Source organism: Crocodylus siamensis, chromosome 11 (genome assembly GCF_052110815.1).
Source record: "Crocodylus siamensis isolate JL-2025a chromosome 11, ASM5211081v1, whole genome shotgun sequence".
NCBI classification, from domain to species: domain Eukaryota; kingdom Metazoa; phylum Chordata; order Crocodylia; family Crocodylidae; genus Crocodylus; species Crocodylus siamensis.
Genome location: NC_143405.1, coordinates 23,838,500 through 23,861,193, shown reverse-complemented (window position 1 = coordinate 23,861,193; position 22,694 = coordinate 23,838,500). Strand labels below are relative to the sequence as shown.

At 46.1% G+C, this 22,694-nt stretch overlaps 1 protein-coding gene across 1 annotated transcript in view; it reads right to left on the bottom strand.

Annotated features, from left to right (window-relative positions):
- The window catches only part of CACNA2D2 (calcium voltage-gated channel auxiliary subunit alpha2delta 2), a 719,777-nt gene that overhangs the window by 217,769 nt on the left and 479,314 nt on the right, over nucleotides 1-22,694 (bottom strand). The window contains exon 5 of the mRNA XM_090021767.1: nucleotides 12,042-12,086. Within this exon, the coding sequence (XP_089877893.1) occupies nucleotides 12,042-12,086 (45 nt within the window). The remainder of the gene's footprint in view (nucleotides 1-12,041; nucleotides 12,087-22,694) is intronic.

Genomic DNA, 22,694 nt, shown 5'->3' with positions numbered 1-22,694 from the left:
CGCCAAATCTTTCCAGATCTTTCTGAATTGATTTGGAGAGTTCCCATTCGATTCGGAGAGATTAAAGGATCCTCTGATTCCATTCAGATTCGGAGATTTGGCTGCTGAATTGGGTTGACTCTCCGACGAACTGAATCAGGGACTGAAGCTTTGCACATACCCTACAACCAAACACATGGAGATCTGCCTATTTGCATTTCTAACATGTGGCAAGTGTAGGATGCACTAGCAAAGTTATGCTTCTTCCTTTATCACAACTCCCATTTAGCTCAATGGGAGTTCAGCATAACTAAGGACACAGAATCTAGACTGCAGTGCAGCTCAGGCTTCTTCCCTCCCTAATAAAAGGATTGCAACTGTTCATCAAATTCTGTTGCCTGCATTTTGCTTCCACAGCCTTCATTTGCACCGTTGGATTGGAATCCCATCAGAAACAGTCTCTTTCCTAGTTTATACAGCACCTTGCACAATAAGCCCAAATCTCAGCTGAGGCACTTGGGCACTGTCAAATATAAATACTTGATCTCTTTGGCTATCCCTCAGTACAAGGATGATGTTTGCTGGGAGGGCATCATTGGTGAGCTTTAAGATGGGTGAAGAGTCCTATATGTGCTCTGCAAGTTTTTCCACAGATATAACAGGTGGTGCTTTTGCAGGGGGTGGCGGTGGGGAGCACAGCTGTTGACCATGATGTTGTGCATGTTCCTTCCTCTGCTGTTTCTCGGCTTCCTGAGCAAGCCACTTCTCTTCGAAGTGGGCTGTAGCTTGATGTATGGTGCAACACCATTGAGACCTGTTACCAGCCAGCACTTCCCAGTTTGTAAGGTTGATGCCACCTTTCTTAAGGAATGCTTTCAGGGTGTCTTTGTAGTGCTTCCTCTGTCTTCTGTGGGTCTTTCTACCATGACTGAGTTTAGAGAAGAGGACCTGCTTTGGGAGACGAGTGTCAGCCATCCGCACACAGTGGCCAGCCCAGCAGAGTTGATGTTTCATGATCTTCACCTCAGTGCTGGTTATGTTAGCTGTAGAGATGAAGCTGGCATTGGTGCAGTGGTTTTCCCATATAATGCAAAGGATTTTCCTGAGACACTGCTGATGTAACCATTCCAGGCACTTAAGATGGCTTCAATATGTTACCCACATCTCACACCTGTACAGGAGCGTGGAGATAACCACTGCATTGTAGACCAGAATCTTAGTTTCCAGCTGTAGATCTCAATCAGTAAAAAACCAGCAAAGCTGCTTTCTGAAGGGTATGCTGGCACAACAAAACCTATGTTCAATTTCTGCATCAAGAGTGACTGACTGGGAGACGTGGCTACCAAGGAATGGGAAATGCTCAACATTTTCCAGGGGTTCTCCACCAATGGTGATTAGTAGGGTGGGGGGCAGCTTGTGCTGGGGCAAGCTGGTGGAGCACCTTGGTCTTCCCAATATTAAGTGAGAGACATCTTTAAGCTAGTGGGAAGCCTCTTGTTTTTGCTGGTTGGAGGGTTCATTTTGCCAACTGCAGAACGTGGTTCTCTTCTGATGGGTAAGTGCTAGGATTTTCCCATTATTCTCATCAAACCAATCTTGGTGATGGTAACCGGAGTATACAATTGATTCAGCACGTGCCTTGTGAATAACATTTTTAAGTTCCTCCCAATGTGCCTGAATGTCTTTGATGTTATCAGGTAGGTGAGAGAGCCTCTCAGTAATGCATTGCTGAAGAGCCATGCATCTAGCTTGGTCTTGGAGTACCTTGACGTTAAATCTCATCCCCATTCCTTTCGGTTGTTTATGGTGTTGTGGTGCAAGCTCCATGTCCATGATTGATCTAAGTGGTGGTCCATCCAACAGCCAGCTGCACCTCTCAGGATTTGCGTGATACAATGATTGTTATGATCGTGGGCTCTGACAACAATATAGTTAAGAAGGTACCAGTGATTGGAGTGTGGGTGTTTCCAAGTGGTCTTATATTTGTCACTCTGCCTGAAGATAGTATTCGTGATGAGCAAGTCATGCTCTGCACATTTGTTGAGGAGGAGGATACCATTGGAATTGACTTTTCCCCACCTCTTCTTTCCCAATGCTGCCACTCCAGAGTCCCAAGTGTCACCTAACGCTTGCTCTGAAGTCACTCATGAGGATGAGCTTATCATCCTTGGCAGTGGCAGTCAGGACTGTGTCAAGAGCTCAGTAGAACTGTTCCTTGTTGACTTCTTCATTGTCAAGTGTGGGGGCATATGCGCTGATGACCATAGTATGCTGGTTGTTACTGAGCTTGAGGTGGAGAGTCATAAGGCATTCGTTAATGCCCACTGGGATTTCTGAAAACTGACTAATAATTTTGTTCTTAATGGCAAAGCCAACCCTGTGAATGTGCCTCTCTTTAGGTGACTTTCCTTTCCAAAACAGGTGTAACCACCTTCTCCTTTTTTCAGCTGGCCTTCATCTGCTCAGTAGGTCTCGCTTAGGGCAGCAATATCGATGTCGTATCTTGCAAGTTCTCTAGCTACTATAGCAGTTCTTCTTTCAAGACACTTACTGTTTGGGGAGTCCATGAGAGTGCAGACGTTCCATGTGGCAAATTCAGTACTTTATTTTGTTGGTTTTGGCTGCAGGTAGAGCGATCCCACTGGATGCAGCAATCCAGCCAGGAGGATTTGAGACAGCCTATGTTTAGGGCACCTTTTCTAGCCCCTTCCCCATTCAGGATGAGCAGAGGGGATCCTAATGGGGACTGCTCAGTCACAGCCGTAACTGCTGAATTGTACTTCTGTCTTGGTAAGTGCAAAATGAACATCACACAACTGCCACCCACACGCAGATTTGCGATAGGGACTCTCAGAGATCACAGTTCCTGACCCCACTGCCATTTGTCTGCTGATGCAGGACTTGGTTTGTGGGAGATGTTAACATCCCTCGTAGAGGCCTGCACATGACATCTTTTAATGTGGAGAAGCCAGTGTGCAAGCAACAACCACACAAACTTGACAGGAAGGAGCCCTGAACCCAGTGGCAAGGATGTCCAAGACAACTGGAGACCTCCATCCCACTTCAGCCCTCATCCACCTTCACAGCCACTGAGAACCAGCAGGTCCTCAAGTACACCTGTTCCACCACTGAGGTCTTCAGGAGTTTGGACCATGCTTAGACTGGGACCCTGCCTTAAACCTGTTCACTGGGAGAGGCCCTACCAGGAGTACAAGACTCCAGACAACATAGATCTGAGGGTCATTCAAACACACAAGCCTCTCCACCAAGACAAGGTCACGGTCCAAGAAGAGGATAAATACTTGCTAACAAAGCACATTTGACCCCCTCAGAGCCAGTCCTATTCTTCCCTTGGCAATACACTGTCATAGGTCCATGCCTTAAGCTCATCTTTATCCTTAACTACAGCCCAGTTGCACAGGTTGTAAAGCTGCTCTCAGAAGTAGAGATGGCCCCAAACCAGAACTCTTTAACTTTCAAGACAAGATTGGACACCTTATTTTACAAGAGATTCTCTTGCCTACCTGGCCCTTGTGGACTTTATGCAGGTGCTCACTAGCCTGTGCTTTGCAGGTCAGATATGCAAATCATAATGAAAAGTGTGGGAATAGTTGATTTTTCAGTGTGATGGCTAAACCAAAAGCCAAAAAAAAAATTATTTCAGGTTAATTCAAACCAAAAATGTTTCTTTTTAAAATGAAATCAAGCTAAGTTTCTAACTAAAATATTGCTTCTAAATGAAAAGCCAAAGAAAATAAAGTGTTTTGACTTTTCCAAAATTCCATCCCTGCCCCTTTTCTGAAGTTGAAACTGTTGACTGAATCCAAACCCAAATTGTAAGCTTCTCTTACACTGAAAACTGCATTTTTTAGCAAAATATTATATGGAAAATGTGGTCCAGCTTTATTCATAATGGTCATAATATTCATAACAGCATTACACCCTACATATTTTGGGACACAAGGGATCTGAGATCCTAGCCCATTCCCATCCCTATGGTTTCTAGTAGCACTTAACCTCCTAAGGAGCACATTCTCAGTTCATCTCTCAAGATCTTCACGTCTGAGGCTGAACTCTAATCAGAGCTACTCATGAAATAAGGATACCGCTGAATCCAAACATGAACCACACCCTTCCTTAAACTCCAACCCAATTTAAATTTCTGGATGTTTGTCCATGTAATTGGCGTTTATCTGCTAAAAATACTCCTAGTTTAATTTTCCTTACTTAGTTTATGATGACTAATTAAGTAACGTGGATGTGATTTACCATGCCAGATTCACACAGAAATTCAAATAGCAGTTCCTCAGGCCACACGTAACCTCACCTCCTGCAAATACGTGACTTGGACCAGCAGCAGTTCATGACAAATAGATGATAACACCAAAGCAAGGATGTGCTGGTGTCAAGGAGACAATATACTGCAATGCTGTTGTATGGGAAATGCATCTTTAGCACAAATGCTCCCTGGCACTGTAGGGAACAACAGGCTTGATCATGAGGTGGCACCCTTGTGGCCATCTTCAGAGGCAACTTGAAGGAGGTCTGAGCCAGTGGAGCTTAACCTATCTGGCGCAGGGCTTGTCTACAGGCCAGATCCCACTGGCAAGGTCAGTCTATTGGCTGGATCCTGTGCAGGATGAGATGCAGAGCTGATCTGCAGGTGAGATCCAGCACACCAGATCTGGCCATGGAGCTACCCCATGCACCAGATCCAGCTGTGGACCAACCCCACATGCCAGATCTAGGTGCAGACTGATTCTTTGTGTTGGCACGATCCCGTGAATGGGACCATATCAGCTGGCCCGTGTGGCTTCCCACAGGGTCTGGAAATTTGGCAGCAGAGGAATGGTGGCTGCTACCACTCCCCTGCTGCAAAATTTCTGGACCTATGGACTGGATGACATGGCTCCATGGGTCAGATGCAGCCCTCAGGCTGGAGGTTGAGCACCACCGGTCTAGGCTGATGTGATCTACAGTTTTTTCCAGCCTGTTAGCTGCAGCAGCTTGGGGCTTCTTCCCACCTAATGATACACAACCTGCCCTGTTCCACCTTGGGAAGTGACCTGCTCAATCTAAAGTAGTCCATGAGATCTTCAGTTGGTATTCCTTACATGCCAAGAGGCTGGAGGGAGGGGCAGCATGTGAAAAACCAGGAAGGAAAAGGTGGTGGAAGGTCAAGTTGAGAGTGGTGATTACTTTAGCTGATTACTTCTTCTGGCTCCTTGGCAGACAACTGATATCACATCAGGCTCCTGCCACTCAGACTCAGGACTGAACTCTGGGCTCATGTGGCAGAGCTGTAGCAGAGTGAGTGCAAGTTCAAAGGAATCTGAGTGTAACAGAATCCAAGGGACTGTGGCAGGGAGGGGGAGAGGCTAAGTTGGGATCATTTACATGCTGAGAACACCAGATCTTTATCTGCCCCCTGAATGAGGCTCTTAGCCTTTGGGGAGAGTAGTGGGGCCCTAGAAAAATAACTGATGCTCTAATGCTGGAGTGCGCCCTGCAGGCAGCACCAACCATGCTTTTTCAGAAAGTCAACCATCCCTTCCTGTCTGGGGGCCAGTGACAGCAATACAAATTGTTCCAGTCCTGAGTCCTCCCCTGAATGCAGAAGTGGGGAGCTTTTATTTCTGGAATCCAGTGTTACTCCATGTAATTCACCCTGCAAGTGAGGAGAAGGCTGAAAGGCCAGGACTGTATCAGAGACAGGAAGGGGAAGGAAACAGAGAAGAAGCGGAGCACTCCTCAAGTAGAGGGCTGTGTGATGACTGAGGCTGGGAGACCTTGGAGCCTGTGATAGTTTGTTCCCTCAGTTAGGAAGAAGCATTAACAAAGAACGGACTAGAATGGCAAGGTCAAGGAAAGCCATGCACTGCATCTCTTTACATGAGGGACTGCAGCACAATTATACAACCTGCCGGTGATGGAAATGGCAGCTTTCAGGTTTGTAGGATCTGCCATGTGCACAGTCACTCTTTTAGAAGCTTAATTTCCTCCACAGCTATAAACAGTGAGGCACAGAGAAAGGGAAACCTATCTGGAAGCTGTGCTATTTCTAGACTTGCTGTATCTACAGCTACAACTTTCACACTCTGCTTCTTGTATATAAAAGGTCAGAGTGAGAAGATGTCTGTTGTGATTTCTCATGTTGACTAGTCATTTATACAAATGCACGAGGCAGGATAAAAAGATAAGTGAATCAAAGCTTACATGTGTCAAGCTAAGGCATGGAGCTGGAACACTGGATGATACACGGGGATCATAACACCAGAAAGGTCCAACAGAATGATGTCATCAGTCCGTACCTACAAATGTGTAGTAGCTGCTCTGTCCCAGTCATAAAAGGAGCAACTGCAAAAAGGCCTGACTGCTTTTTGATAATTGTGGACCTTAATGATTTACCACTGATCTGTGGCAAAAAAATTAACTTGTGTGTTATGGGATAATGGGCCAGGTCTTTCAGCAGTGTCAACCTCCACAGCTCCGCTGACTGCAATGAAGTGGTACAGATTTACTCCAGCTGGGGATCTGTCCCAGAAGAGGTTGGCTCCAGTTATGGTCTGAACACTGTCCCTTGTCATAAACACAATAATAAAGTCAGGAAAATAACTATAATTTTCAATCGCTCCACCAGTGGTATCCAGCAGAGAATGTTAGTTGAGCGCTACTCTATGAATAAACATTGCCTCCCTTGCTGAAGAGGAGAGGCAAAAAGTTCCTGACTTCTGTAAACATTCGGAGTATCATGAGGTCCCTGAGCGAGTCTTCTGGTATACCCAGCTCAGATGGGAAAAAAAATTAAATTAAATTAAAAGCATGTTGAAGATGAGAGCAGAGCTGAAGTGCAGGCAAAATGAATGGGAAACGCAGTTCTATTTTCCCCCACATTTAAGCCTAGCATAAGGCTCATGAATAAAGTCACAGTTTCACTGAATAGGCATTGTCTATTAGAACTAACTTCATTTCAGGGAGCTCATGCTCAATTTAAATCTGAAAAATGGAACTAAATAAAGAAAAGATGGGTTTTGCTACTTGGTTCAATTGCATGCATCCTGATATCATTTTTTTTTAATCTCATCATCTTTTCTTTCTTTTATTTTAGTTGGAATTAAATTATCTGGGATTTCATTGGGAAGCAGTAATAGTGTTAATAGCTAGTGTCCTATCCATGGAAAATTATAAGCGTTTTCAATAGGGTACTGAAAATCTTGATATAAATAAAAAAATAAGAGTGGTGAAGCCCAAAGAGGAAGCGATTCAGAGCGCTGCCATTGGCATAGATACAAACCACTGCCTTTGTTTGTTTCATTGGCCAGAAATTAAGTTCCTTTTGGTCCCCACATTGTTAAGATAGCCACTAGCTTTTCACAAGCAGCGATATCTAGTGTGGGGGACAGAGCCCTTATAAGGATCTGAAACTACAAGGCATCACCACCTGTAGCAGCATCCTTCCACTCATACTTGATCAATCTGCACCCCGGTGTTGAAAGATGCAGATGTTCCTGTAGCGACAATTTACTCCTGGGGACAGAGAAACAGCAATTCCCACTGTTCCCCAAGGGCTGCACAAAAACGCACAGCAAACCTGCTGGAGCAATTTGAGCAAACCCTCTTTGAGCAATATCCTGGAGCAGACCATTTCTCAATCATCCTAAGCCTACAACCCTATGAATGTCCTTGCTAACATTGTAGGCACCCTCACCTATTGGAAAGCAGATTGGTTCTTGTATTCAGGATCGCCTTTCTATCATTGGGGCCTACCATCTTCTGTTACCACAGCCAGAGGCCTGGATGAATCCTACGTAACTTTGGTTGAAAGCACATCCTACTAATTAAGCCAAAGCACATGAGAAAGTAATAAACAGGTTCTTCCCAGGAGATGCCCAGATCTCAATTCTCAGGGACTGCTGTAGGCCAAGTCTCAAGTAAGTTGCAGAAGTGAAAGCTTTAGATAGGCTTTCATGGTGTTTCAGTGCCCCTGCTTCATGACAGTGCTGCCAGCCTCTCAATTTCCCAAGTTCTGCAAATGCTTTTGTAGGCAAACTCAGTCTTTTCCAAATGGGAAAAACATGGTGGACCTACTCTAAATAAAATGAGATTCTTCTCCTCCTTGCTAGTCAGTGGTTGGCTATCACCCCAAAACAAGAAGGTTTATAGTCCTCAGATTTTTTAATCCCATATAATGTGACTGCTCTTATTGCTCATGTAAATTTCTAATTCTCCTCCTTCCCCTCCACCTGAGCCTGTAGGCCCATGCCCTTACCCACTCCAGTCCAGCAGGCATGCTGGCTGCATCCCCACCTGGGTTTCTCACCCCTAGCCCTTTGTCAGCCAGCTCTCACTGCTTTGGCTAGATAGCAGAGGGGAAGGGCCAACACTGCTTTCCTTGAGCAGTCAGCACAGCCCAGGCCAGAGCTGCAAAGCATCCAGGGGGACTATGGTTTAACTTGAAACAGGAAGGGGTCTGGGACAGAAGTTTCATAAACTGGTTTGATCTAAATCATTTAAGTCTGGTACTACACTCAATCAGATTTATCTTAAACCAGTTTTAGCCATTTTGAAACTGGTTTATGTGCACTGAACTTTTGTTTTGTTATGTGTTTAAACCAGTTTCTGATGACTTGATTTATGTGCAACTCCAGTCCCTAGCCCTAGTACTAGCTGATGCTAAGTATTTTGGAAAACCAGGTCTTGTACTTCTTAGACTGGGCCAGCAACATTTTGCTATTTAGGATGCTTTTGCCATTTATGACTTGGTGCCCCTGTTCCCCCTCTGCAATTTAAGAATAATATTAGTCCTTCAACACAGAGGGGTGCTGTAATACCGATTTCATTAGTGGTGGCAAGGCCCACATTACAGTGATGTTGACGACATAGAAAAGCCCATGATGAAAGGAATAATTCTGTCTTCAGAGTAGGGTTTGAATATAGTGCAGTAAATAAATGCCCCAACACTACACACACAATGAAGAGAAAGTAAAACATCAACAAACTTCTCATTAAGTGAGCACTGTTTCCTTTGTTTAAAAATGGCAAACTCTCTGATTAACACCCTTCCCACACACAAATTCTGATTAAAAAACCCCAAATCCATGTTTTCCACAATTAAAATGACATGCCACTATATACATACATACATACATACATATATATATATATATAGAGAGAGAGAGAGAGAGAGAGAGAGAGAGAGAGTGCTATAAATAGCCACAGTTTCCCATGGTTTTCTTCCTTAAAGAGGAAAACCCATGTTTTTCTCCTTCAAATAAGAAAATCCACATTTTTCTGCAGCAAAAGGAAAACTCGGATCATTGCTGAGTACTAAGGGGAGGAAAGGGTTTGGGGGCTAAACAGTATGAGATCATAAAAGTAAAGACTATGCCCCAGACTCAATCCAGCATGAAAAATTTCAGCTAAATGTTTATGATTTGGGAACACGCTAAGCAACTGAATATGAAGTCTTATGCTGGTAGTGTCAAGCAACCTTAACTATGGGTATCACTGCTTGAGTCACCAATGATCCTTATCCAATGTGATTTTAAACATCTTAGCCGATGATAGAGCTGCCATGTCGCCTTGAAGGTAATTTGAGATCAGTAAGAACATGAATGATGCAAATATGGCCCTCTGAAGTTAAGAGATCTGTGAATAAAAAACAAAGCCTCATCTTCTCTTTCATGAAAACATCTACCTCACCTCTGCTTTTCCTCTCCCAAAATATTCACAGGGGCTGACAGAGTCTCCGACTTCCCCTAAAAGGAAGTCATGCCTTTTGTCATCACCATTTATTGATTCCTCCACTAGCAAGTTCCTGTCAAACTTCCTATTCCCAGGACAGGAGGGGCAGGCTGTGTGACTCCCTGATGCGTCAGCAGGGGAAAAAGGTGCCACAGCTTTTGTCAGCAGCCGCACTTTGAAGAAATTGATCTTATCTGATCTGAACTGGCCCTCAGGCACTCTTCTTTCTTGTTATTTCAAAGCTACTGTGACGGAAGAGCTAGATCTGAATATATGATGCGCTGTTTGGAACTAAACTGCTTAATGTTTGTATAAATTCTAGAGCTGGATGAATCCCATTTCTCAGGCCAAGCCCAGGTCTTTGACTAGCTCAGAATCCAGCCTCACCTTCTGGATGTATATTTATAAAGTATTCAGTGAGTAGTTTGAATAAATCAGTTTCAGGCAATGATGGAGGGTTTGTAAGCTGCTCATTGCAGCTTTTTCTTGTTCAGGATATGTGGTGTGAGACTTCACATGACTTCATTTCTGCCTCCATATTGGGCAACCTGAAGCATGTTAGAAATATAACAAAAGGGAAATCCTACAATTTACTACAAATTCACTGAACTTTCAGGATTTGCAAATGTTCTCATGGATGAGTGAGGAATTAAACCAACCTCTCACATCAGGGAATTTCACAACCGCTCAGGACTATGTCCTGGTTTTACTGTCATCTTCTCAGTCCATCAGAGCTCTTCTTGACTTCAAACACAGTATACTCACAAACATAGGAAGGAAAATCTGGGTAAGGTCATCAGGATTTGGCCTTATGTAAATAAACTGTTCTGGCATTCAGAAAGCAACACTTCTCACTGCTGTCTAGGCAATACTCAGTCAGGCTTTGTGCTGCTAACATGGCTAGGCAGCCATTTTTTATGTCAAATAATTTATAGAGCATTTGGCTCACAAGGGTCTGTCTCAGTCAAACCCCATCATCTCCTGCTGTTTCCAGCTTTGACAGCCCTGGAGAGGGAAGCAGCAGCAGGGTGGGCAGGGTCACCAGAATGTCAGCAGAAGCAGCAGGGCCTAACCCATGACTCAGGAGTGTCACCTCCAGCAGCGAGGGAAGCTCCATCTCCAGGGACCTTTGTCCCTTGACTTCTCTGCTGAGGGTGGAAATAAGCATCTGTGCAGCACCACAGCTCTTGTGATGTGGAACCTCCTCATCAGGAATCAAAATCACACATGCTACAGAAAAGCCATGGGATGGCAACAATCTGCATTAACTGCTGACAGGGGCAGGCATGGCAAAGGCTATTTACTATCCCACGCCTTCCTGAGATGTTCCCTCCCCCATCTTCAGTGCTAACCCCATAAAGTCTATGGGGAAGCAGCTCTGTGAGAAGCAGAAGCCAATGCTGCCTTATGGCTTCCATCCAACTTGGAGGGCACACTGAGTGCACCTCCCCACTACAGCAGCTCACAGCTGAGAGGATAATCAAGCAAACTGTCTGACTTTTATAGAGCAACTCTCTTTATGAAGGATCCCAAGGTACTTTACAAGCTCCATACCTAGGTAACCTATCACCTTCCAGTAAAATGCAGCCACCTCTGGGGTGAAACAGGGCAACAGCTAATGCTTGTGAAGTGCTTTGAACAGACAAAGCACCGTTTAAGTGCTATCATCACAAAAGTATCTGGCAAATGCCGACCCCCTTGGGAGCCCAGGGAAATTCAAGCTGTCTGGTTTATATTTAAAGCACTGATTGCCAGAATCACAGGATGGCTTTGCTGGGAGGGGGGCTAGAGAATTAGATTCAGTCTCTAATTAAAGCTTTGCTCTTCATTTGAATTTCAGATGCCAGCTTTAATTTTAGAAACTTTCTTAGGCAGTGAAGTGACTTGCCTGAGCGAAAGTGCACCTGGCTCTGGCTGATGGGCCACTGAAGCCTGGGCACAGGCTCACATGGGACAGCAGGGCAGAGCTTTGTGTGGAACAGAAGGAGTGTACGAAGAAGAGGAGAAAGCCTCCCCAGGCTGTGGGTTGGAGGTGACCCACTGGGTGGAGTGGCTTTTGCAGACCCTAAGAGATCCTCTTTGTAGGTGACAGAGCGAGAAAAGCAGGCCCCCAACTCAAGTTGCTTATGCTCACTTTTCTCCCCTTAGTCCCCAGACCTGAGCTCTGCTATGTCCACAGCTTCCTCAGTAGCACGATGCCCTGAGTGTGTGTAGGAAGTGCATGAGAAGGGCAGACAAAGGAAAGCATCAGTCCACATGTACCCTCTGCTCATGACACAGCTAGGACATGTGACCTAGGGTGCAGGGATTGTACTTACATATTCGGTGTCTGCCTTGGAGTCGTAGTATTCAATATCCTCCTCCTACAGAGAAAAAGGGAGAGGACCGGTTAGCTTAATATACAATCCAGGATGGCAGGACACAAACCCTCTATCACCCATATGTTCAGAGGGACTGTGCATTTTTGCTGCCTGTCTGTATGGGGCATATGCCACAAAGACAAACAGAAACATGGTATTGCTTAGAAGGAATTTCCCACAGGATATATGGGAACTTAAAAACAATCCAACCCTTGAGCCATTGCATTGATAGGAGCTGGCCTTTGGCTTCCTCCTTTCTCCTTGGACATTTTTTTCCAGTTTCTAAAACTGTGTGTTAATTGTAGCACTTGCTTTACCAGCACAGGCTCAGCACCAGTGTCAGCAGAGGAGAGGTGCCTCCCAACTTTACTCCTGCCTGACCTTCTGCTGACATCATGATGCATCCTCACAAGGGGCTATGATGTCACTTGTCCTTTCATCATTACTGCTATAGCCTTGATGACATTGGCCTACATTATCAAAGAGGGGCTGTGATGCTACAGCCCCCCAAAAAGTCAGTTGTGAAGTTATAGCCATAAAAAAAGCTGCTTTACTTCAACCGCAAGTTACCGGTCTTGAGGCAGGAATTGCTGGGAGAAATCTATGGTCTGTATTATTAAGTCCAGTACTCTCTTATAGCTTTAAAATCTAGGATGCTACAAAAACTTGCACAAGGATCCTCTGTGATGAGGGGACATCCCATCATAGAGGATCCTTGTTCAAATTTTCATGTCATCCTAGATTTTAAAGGCACAAGAGAGCATTGATGCATGCTGGTGGGGGCAGACTAGAAGAGTCAAGTACTCTTCTTCCCAGACCAGACAACAGCAGAAGCAACCAGACTGAAAAAATAGAGAACAGTTTCATCATTCCCATGGAGAAATACATGCCATTAATTTGGGGCATTTAGAAACTATTTACGCAAAAAGGTCTGCTCCTATTCCTCTTCCCTGTGTGCTAGGACATGCGGCAGCTGATAAAATTCATAAAGAGGTAGGCAATTCAGAGAGCCGTAATACTGTCAAAATAGAATTTTATATTCCATCAAAAGGGGTAATTAAAGGGCACTCGGAGAATCTATTCTGCATGCAGGGCTGACAGCCTGAATGAAGCAGCGAAGGCAGTGCGCGCCGTGCTAACATGTCTGCCATTCAATCAGCCTTCCCTAGCTGCTGCACAAAACCATCTTTCTTTCCCAGAGCTGTGAATTCACAGACAGAGTTTTATTATTATTACTATTATTATTTAAAGAGGAAATTGATCTGTGCTGAAAACAGCAGGTCAGGCAAGAAACTCCACCCACTCCTATGGGGATCTCAATCCTTCCCCCCGCAACATGGGCACATCTGTGACAGAAGCCCTGTGGGCCCTTCTTAGCAAAGTGGCTCACACGAAGCCCCATGACATAGCTATGAAAATGTATGGATGTGGGAGAAGGGGCTGCCTAAAAATGCACGTCAGCTTGGCTGTCACAGTTTTCTGCAGGGACTGGACCTTTATGCAGCAAGCTTGGTCAGTGATGGGGCTTCTGGAGCACAAAGGCAAGAAAACATACTTTGGGGGCATCTGAGGCAGTCACCACACATCCAGCCTGTCCTTGAGTCTGTGATCAGCAGAGGCTGAGAAAGCAGAAGATGCTGGTTGGACAGAGGGATAGCAGGACATCTTGTCTTTGTGGCCTGCTGCGAAAAGGAGCTGGTGATGTTGGGGGATCTGCATGGGACTCCTGTGTGTCTCTGGATGCACTGAGGGTAGGGGAGAGGGAGCTAGCAGCTGCTGCAGGAGCAGGACAGGATGAGAATCAGAGCTCTGGGACGTAGGGACAAACCTGCATGTCATGCTGCACAGAAGAACCAAGAGTGATTGATGGCTACTGTACTGTTTGTGTCTGATCAAGGGTGCCCACTGCCTGTTTATTCCTGGTAATGGCATTGGAGGAATGTCCCAAGGGCTGCAGGATTATCTCCACCCTAGGGTGAGGGGTGAGTGTTAAAACCCTCTATTGCCAAGCAGAACCCCCACCTGCAAAGGGCTGAGAACTATGTAGGACTGATGACAAAAAACAGTCTGGGAGCACTGTTTGGGTGCTCATGTATTGGCATAGCCCCTGGCTGCTTTGGGCTAAAAACTCTTTTCTTTCAAATGTGGAGGGAGCAGAGAGGCTTTATGGAGCTGTAAGCAAACACCAGAAGGACAGGTTTTCCACTGTGGGGGGAGCATGCAGCCCCAAGCTGCGGTGTGGACTGTACATAAGGCCAGGGCACAACATTCAGCTCAGGACATAAGAATGTGGGCAGAACTGCTTCACTTCCCCTTGTGCCTCAACTGCAGAGCACAGGTTTGGCCCTAAGCAGTTTGGATGCAGCAGCACTATGTTGCAGATAGAAAAGAATGATGAGTTCAATGGTTATAACCCATACTTCATGGCATATATGGGGCTGCACACAGGGCTCTGTATATGAGTTGGGTGAGTCCTGGGCACTGCCTGGTAATAGGCAGAATCAAGAGTTATCAGGTCAATATAAATAAAAAAAGTCTGTCCCTAAAGACATTACTTTCACTGTTGCAATTTTATTATGCACAATGGCTTTGAGGGTAAATTCACTTAGTGGTTTTGTGTGTCCAAGTTCACATGCCTGAAAAGGGGTGTGGCTGTCACTGGTGAGCCCTCAGCACTACCTGAAAATCAGGCCCCTTTGCTGTGCTTCAAGCTCAATACCCAAAATAACTGATTGTTTTTGAAAACCCTGGTTAGTGCTTTGCATTTATAAGCGTTGTACATACTCCACAGGAGCAGTTCCATCCACTGCAGCCATATCAAGGTAGAATCTGGCAACCTTCTGACAGCACATGGCAATAATAGTGCACAGCAGGTTAGGACAGGACAGGTAGTGAAGAAGAATGTCAAACATTCAATAGAGACTAAAGGTGAGGGGCATTTAGGAGGACAAAATGTAATGATCTTGTTTAGGATCTTTAACAATTGAAGTAGTCATGGCTGTATCTAAGAGATGTCAAGTTAGTAACACAGTGCCCAAGACCACCAAGCTCTGGCATTGGTTCAGTACTCACACAGAGGAATAAATATGCCCTGTTGAATGACCAATTTCACAAACAGCTTGTCAGCAGCATCTATACATGCAATTAGTGCAGTGCAATAAACTCTGGTGTAGTTTGAGCCAGAGTAAACTGCTCCCGGGTGCAGTATTTACACCGGGGCGGGCCAAATATGGCCTGCCAGGCCATTCTATCTGGCCCCTGGGGCCCCTAAAAAATTAGAAAATTTGTATTTATCTGCTCTTGGCTGTCTGTCAAAGATGCCAAGAGACAGGGGCAGTAGGACGCAGGGGAAGCTGGCAGGACCCAACAGCCAGGCTTGCCCAGCCCATATTTTGCCCCACCTGCACCCCCAGCCTTTCCCACCCAGAAGCCTCTACCTAGCACAGCCTTTTGGCCTGGGACCCTGGGGCTGTTCCTGCCTCTCTGCACCAGAGGGAAATTCAAGTAAATGTGTGGGGGTGGGGGACATAGAGAAGGGCAGAGGGGATCGCCCCAGTCCTTGGGGCCAGGCCAGGCTGGGCTAGCTCCTGCTGAGTCCTAAGATCCAGCCATGCAGTCAGGAACCACATGGTGCAGGAGTGGGCAGGGAAGTGGTGAAAGCAGCTTCAGGTGGGTGGGGGGGAGTGGCAACAAATGGTGTGGGGCACACGGCACATGGGACACAATGGTGGCAGACTACTACAGACCTCCCACCCAGAATCAAGAGCTTGTGCAGTGACATCTGGGTGGGGCCAGCGCCGGTAAAGCCCAGAGTGGGGCAGGATCCAGGCTGGCAAGTGCTCTGGAGCCTGGCTGGCTCCCCCTTGTCCCTGCTGGCACAACCCATCCCAGCTCCATGGGCCCCACACTCTCGCTCAGCTGTTGCTGCACTCCACATGCCCACTGCTGCCACTCCCCACCCACCTGCTACCACTTTCAGCACTTCCCTACCTGCCTGCTGACTGCTCTTACACCACATTGTTCCTGACTGCATGGCCAGACCATGGGAGCACAGGACCGGTGCTGGTACCCCAGGGCCGGGGGGAGGGGAAAGAGAGAGAGCAATGAGGGAGAGACAGCATGTGTGTGTACAATGAAGGAGAGAGGGACAGAGTGTGTGTGTGTGTGTGTGTGTGTGTGCATGCGCACACACACGCAATGACAGAGTGTGTGTGTGTTCATAGGGTAAGTCCCACACGCACATCCCACCATTTACATGCACTCACACCCCACCACACTGCCATACATGCTGACCCCACACCCCACATCACATACTTCAGCCACTCTCCCCCCACACACAGGCCCCCACAAGCCTCATACCTACCCACACCCCACATATCCCCATAAACACCCTCATGCTCCATTACCCCACACCCACACCTATCCATCTCCTAACCTCCACATACACACACCCTCCCCCACACACCCACAGCCCCCCACAAACCTATACCCACCCCTCATGCCCCCACAATATACAAGAGTAAGACTTCATTTTAAGCTATTGTGCTATCACCTCTGTGTATACTACACATACACATGTGAATCAGGACAAAAATATTTTTTGAAATCAAATTAATGAATGTTGTAGATGTTCACTTTTTAGCATATAATTTGGTATTTTTCTGGTTCCAAGACAGCATTACTGAAAGGAGTACTTCTGGGGTGGGGCAAGGAGAGGGATTTCTGGTGGCAAAAGTCAGGGGTTAGAGGGTGGGATTTCCAGTCACAAGATAACAACCAGGGTCCAGGGCACCCGTCAAGGGGCAGGTCTAACCATGTGGCTCTTGACAGCTTGCCAAAACTCAGTAAGTAGCCCTCCAACTGAAATAATTGTCTGCCCCTGGTCTACACATATGCCCAAGATAGCAGCAATGTGAGCTGGAGAGGAGCAGGCCACCAGCTGGCTGGGCTGACTGGGAACAATTTATGCCCCCACTCACCATCTACATATGCATTTCACCACAACAAAGTACTCCACTATCCTACGATAGAGTTAATTAGCTTACTGCATCCTAAGACTGTTGCACATGTAGACAGTGATGCTTTACTGTGGAGCTAATTAGTCTACTACAGTAAAGTACATGTAGATGCACCCACTGGCTGCATCCAGACAAGCGCGCGGCCATGTGGTATGTGGTGCCACAGACACGGCTGTGGTACCACATACTATGCATTCAGGTATGCTCCATGCTGCAAGGTAGCAGCATGGAGCGGGGTTTTGACTCCAGGAGATTCCAGGGTCAAAAAAACCTGTGTGCACCAAAAAAAAAAAAAAAAAAAAAAAAAAAAAAAAAAAAAAAAAAAAGCAGCAGGGCAGCGCATGTCGGGAAAGTGTGAGCTGCCCAAAACTGGAGCCTGGCTGGCATATCCATACTCCAGCTGCCAGCCTGGCTCCAAGTGGCAGGTTCACCACTGCTACAGCCCTGGGAGGGCCCCAGGACCCTAAGTAAGGCTGCTGAGGCCAGCCCAGTGCTGGCCACAGCCTCCCCTACCCCACCCGGGGTAACCTGCCACGTACCAGGGGGCACATGACACAGATGCTCCCTGGAGACAACTAGCAGTGGCACAAAGTGTCCCTCTGCTTCTTGTCCCCAGGGAAACAAACATCCATGCTCGTGTGGATGCGGCAACTACACAGCAGCTTATAGGCAAGTTTCACTTAACATTGTGCTCTCAGTTCACACCTCTCTTTACTTAGGCAGAATACCTGTTCTGTCTCCAGCTCATATATGTATAAAATCCCCATCAACTCTATTCCCTTGTCTTTCCCTTCCAGTTTGAGGATGATATTCACTGTTGACAGCAAGTCTCTCTCTCTGGTCCATCATCATCCTTACCATAACAAACTCTTCCCAAGACTTCACCACTCCCATTTGCAGCACACCACAGCCCCTTGGTCAGCCAGAAAAAATGCAGTTCCTTTAGTACACAAAGCCACTCCATCCAGATCAGGCATGTATGCCATCCCTTGGTTCTGATTCTTTACCACCAATGCATTTATGCATTGGCTAAGAGTTACATCTGCAAAATTACATGCCTGAAAATTAAACTTCTTGTGAGGCTGCCAATATTACCAGTGCCATTATGCTGACCCCAGTAAGAACTGGGCTGACCCCAGTAAGAACTGGAACAAAGAGCTTAGCGATGCTAACCCTGCTCTGGAGTTATCCTTTAAACAAAAATCTACTCAGCTAAAGTGATTTCCTGTGTCTTCTCTGAATTGCTAAGATGCAAGCTGACAGGATCCTCATGCTTAAAGAGATCTGAGCAAATTACTTAGGTGAGAACAATCACTGGGGTGATGTCTGCTGGTTAGAAAGGAAACATATCACATTAGGACTCAGGTTATCTTTAACATTCAACACTGAATGTACCCTCTTCCTCACAGATTAACTAGGAATTGGGGCCAGGGAACAGTCCCACAGCTGAATGCATTTGCTCTGTCCTCCCCCTCCCCCCGTGAGAGGTTTAGGAAAGAGATGGTTGGAGTTAGACCGAATTGTCCCCATTACTGTGAGGCAAAGATGGGAAAAAACTTATAGAAAGTGTTTGGAAAAGGGGCGAGATGATGGGAGAGAGTGGGGAGAGGCATATATACTGCTCAGCCATACAGGACTTCTGCAGGTGAAGCAGTGTGGAATATCTCAGTAATAACTTGCTCTTTGATCATTAAGTGAACACACTCATGCTGCACCAGGGAAAGAAGAGAATCCTGATGTATTAGGCTGGAGATGGGGACTAAGACTGGTTGTGTCCCATAATGCCTTCCAGCCACATCAAGTACAGGAGAAAAGACAATCGTCTTTGGCCAACAGCTTTTAAAAATGGTTGCCTTAATCTGTCTAAATCCATATTTGTGCATCTAAAAATTGGTCTGATTTTTCTAGTGGTTCTCGCTGACAGTATTAGAAGCTTCTGAGTGATCTCCACTTTTGGAAATCAGGCCCCATCCCTCTTTTTTCCTCTCTCTGAAGGTTTTCTCTTGCCTTTCATCACTAGTCATTCTCACCCTGCATGTAAAATTCATAATGCTTGCAAAAATCCTAGTGGACATTATGGAATTTCTGACATTCTTCCTTTCTGGGTTAAACATTTTTCATGGGGTATGCGTGTGTGTGTCAGTGTGTGATTAGTTTATTTCCAGGTTTTTTAAATTTATTGCTATTTTTTTATGGGGAGGGATGGTTGGATAACTGGGTGACACTACTGGGAGAATCATTCTTTCTGTGGTGGGAAGGCTTTTTCAAAGAGGAGGAATTTGCAGTATCTCTGAAAGAAGGTCAGAGTCTAGATTCATCCACTCTCCATTGGGACTTTGTTCCATAGCCAGATTTCCCTGACTGTGAATAGCTAAATATGGAATTAGGAACATGATGTAAGTCACCCCATTTTGAAAACTAGGTCACACAAAGAAAGAAACATGGAAATAATGAAGGGGAAATGATCTGCTCAGTCATTTCAGCCAACCTGGGAATGAGGCTCAGTGCAAGTTTTTTTCTTTCATATAGATTATTTTGTAGAGTTTTGCTCAATCCAATTCTAAAGTGAATTTCCATCATTTCCCATGGAACCTACAAAGACACGCTGAGCCTGGCAGACTGCCTGTGATCCAAGAAACCACTCCACGTCATTCATGATGGTAAGAATGAAGGCTGAGACCACTGCTACTCTTCTAGTTGCCTGAAAATAGCTTCTGATTGGGTAGAATAGAAACTACATGAAGATAGCAAAGCAAAGGTCTACTTTACATAAGCTTATAGATCCTGACAGAACAGGCTCACTGGAAACTAAAAATTTCTCCTTGCTTTCCCATAGCTTGATAACAGCCATGAAGTTCTTACATACAAGATGCCTCTAGGGTTTGGAACACCTGCCGCTCACAAACACACAAGCTCTTCCAGCGTTCCTTCCCTTTGCACTGTTCCTGAACTTCTCCTACTCCTGGTTTCCAACCTGCAGTGGTAGCAGGATGCCCTTCCCCTCCTCCAGTCACCACTGATGACTGTTCAGTGAATGCAACTTGGAGCCAGGGAGTCCTTGATGATGGCCCTTCAGTGTCAGAGCTGTGGACTATTTTACTAGATATTTTTCAACTAGAGCAGGGCTGTCTAATTGGAGGCATGCAGGCTGCAGGCAGCCCAGAAAGGGTTGATCTGCAGCCCCTGGGCTCCCACATAGCAGTTGCTTCCCTTAGCACACTGCCTGCACCAGGTGCTTTGGGCTTCCCCATGTCATCTGCTTCCTTTGATTTCCCCAGAGGGTGACAGATTAACTCCCCCTTGCCCCAGGGAGGGGAGTACACATGCCCACATGAATGGTGTAGTGGTGGTGCGAAGGTGCCCACTCACACACAGTATAATAGTGGGGGGTGTCACCCATACATGTTGCGGGATAGGAGGTTCACCGGTGCATGCAGTGAGGACAGGCTGCACAGGAGTAGCCCAGGGAATCTGTGGTTGTCACTACTGCAGCCTGATGGTCCCTGATGGGACAGCCTGTGTGGCCTGCAACCTCTGGGTACTTCAAAGTTAGACTGCCCTGAAATACGGCTGCTCCCTTCCAATTTATATCACAGTTAAATCAATCTTAATTTTAGGTCCCAGCTCCTGGGGGTTAGGATTCATTTCATCTGCTTTCTGACACACTGCTCTCCAATTTATTACCTGTCCTTATGTTTCAGAACCTCTCCCAGGAGTATCACTCATGGGCTTTCCATTGGTCCTCACTTTGTGCAATGAAAACATTTCCTTTTTCATAATCCTGAGTTACACTTCAATGTTACCTTGAGTGTATGAGGTGTTATAATCTCCTATTGACTGCTTCTGTGCTCTTTGTGATGTGGTAATCCCTCAGCAATTTCAAGTCACACAATGCAGCCATGCTGCAAGATCAGATCTAAAGAGGCTGTAAAAACCCTTGCATCAGGTAGCAAAAAATGTTGGGAAAAGCATGCGACTGGCTAATTTCTCCCTCCGTACCCCATTGCAGTCATATCACGCATGAGTAACAGAAAGAATCTGATCCATGTGCTCACTCCTCAGTGCTCACACATGCTTCTAAAAAATAAGGCCCTATTAAAAATAATTTATAGCATCCCTTGCTAAACCCATATTTCCTAGCATTCCAGCTAAACTGGCACTCCAGTGTCCATGTCAGAACACCTGGTTAGTAGCAAGCGCTGTAATAAAGGTTGCTAATGGTTTAAAACATACTCTCTCCCTGCTTTAACTTGCATCTGAGATGGGTCCCTGAATTATTGCAGATATATTGCCCTGTCATGTCAGTGGAATCAGTGTGTACAAGGACAAAATGTATTAAATATACAAGTAAGATTGTATGATTGTGAAGAATGCAAGGGGTCAGAATTAAGGTTAGTCGGCCATTTTCTGACTTTTGAGGGTTTAGCAAGCTGGCAGACAGCATACGTACCTCTGGGCCGCTGCTATATATGCACAAGTGTGAGCTATTAAATCCCATTAGTGTCATCTTGTGTTCTGGCTACGAGGACATAATCTGAGCTACACAATGATGACATGAGGTAAATGCCTGACAAGGCCTGCTACAGGTATGAAACTGAGAGTGTACTGGGTGACACTGATGCCATACAGAAATGATGTCAGTGCAAAGGAGACATGTTTGGGCCCTGCCTCTTCCGCAGCTGGAACTGCTAACTTACCACAACCCCCCATGGAAGTCAGGTGAGCCCAGGGATTCTGAGCTGCTGCCATCCTAGGGTGGGAGAATCAAAACCTTCCACTGAGCACAATGTGTGGACTATAGGCTCCCTCCTCAGGTGCACTGTCTCCATCTGACGTCCCATTGTGTTCTGGGGCCAGCTCTGGAGCCTCCAGTATATGACCCCAGTGGCCTCTGGACTCTCCAACAATTGGGTCAGTAAATGGAGATGAAAGGCATGTTTTTCCATTCATTTAAGCTGAAAGCAATGGAATCCTCCAGAGTCTCAATGCTACTTTTAGCTTCTCTGCAGCACATCAGCAATTTAGCCCCGTGTGGGACTCACTTGTCACCTCAATGAAAGAGAATGACAAACTGCAGCCTTGCTGCTAAGTGGGGGCATCTGCTTCTAATTACACAGGTGTATGCCCGAGCTTCACTCCAAGTGGGGAAGGAGCCCAGCAAGGAGCTGGCATATGGGGGGAGCTTCAGACACCAAAATGCAGCAGGGGAGAGAGAAACTGTTCAGTGATAACCTGCTCACAGAGGGGTGCACATAGACGCACACATCTCCACACATGCACCTGCTGGGAAGGATCCAGCTTTTCCTAAACGACCCACATGATTGGCTCTTCAGCAGAGAGACCAAGAACTGAACAGGCTGTTGAGACTAAAAAATCCTTCTTGATGTACCCATGTTTCTGGATTGGGCTAGTCTCAGGCACAGGCACAAGCGTTAACATGGCTTGGGTAGAAAGTTGCAACAGGCAGGTCTCTGTCTGCACTGCAAAGGGGTCTGTAGGATACTTGGGATGGGGCACTGCCAGGTTATACATGCTCTCCAAATCCAGCAGGCGTGAATATGTAACACACACGAGCCCTGAGCATGCCCCCAAT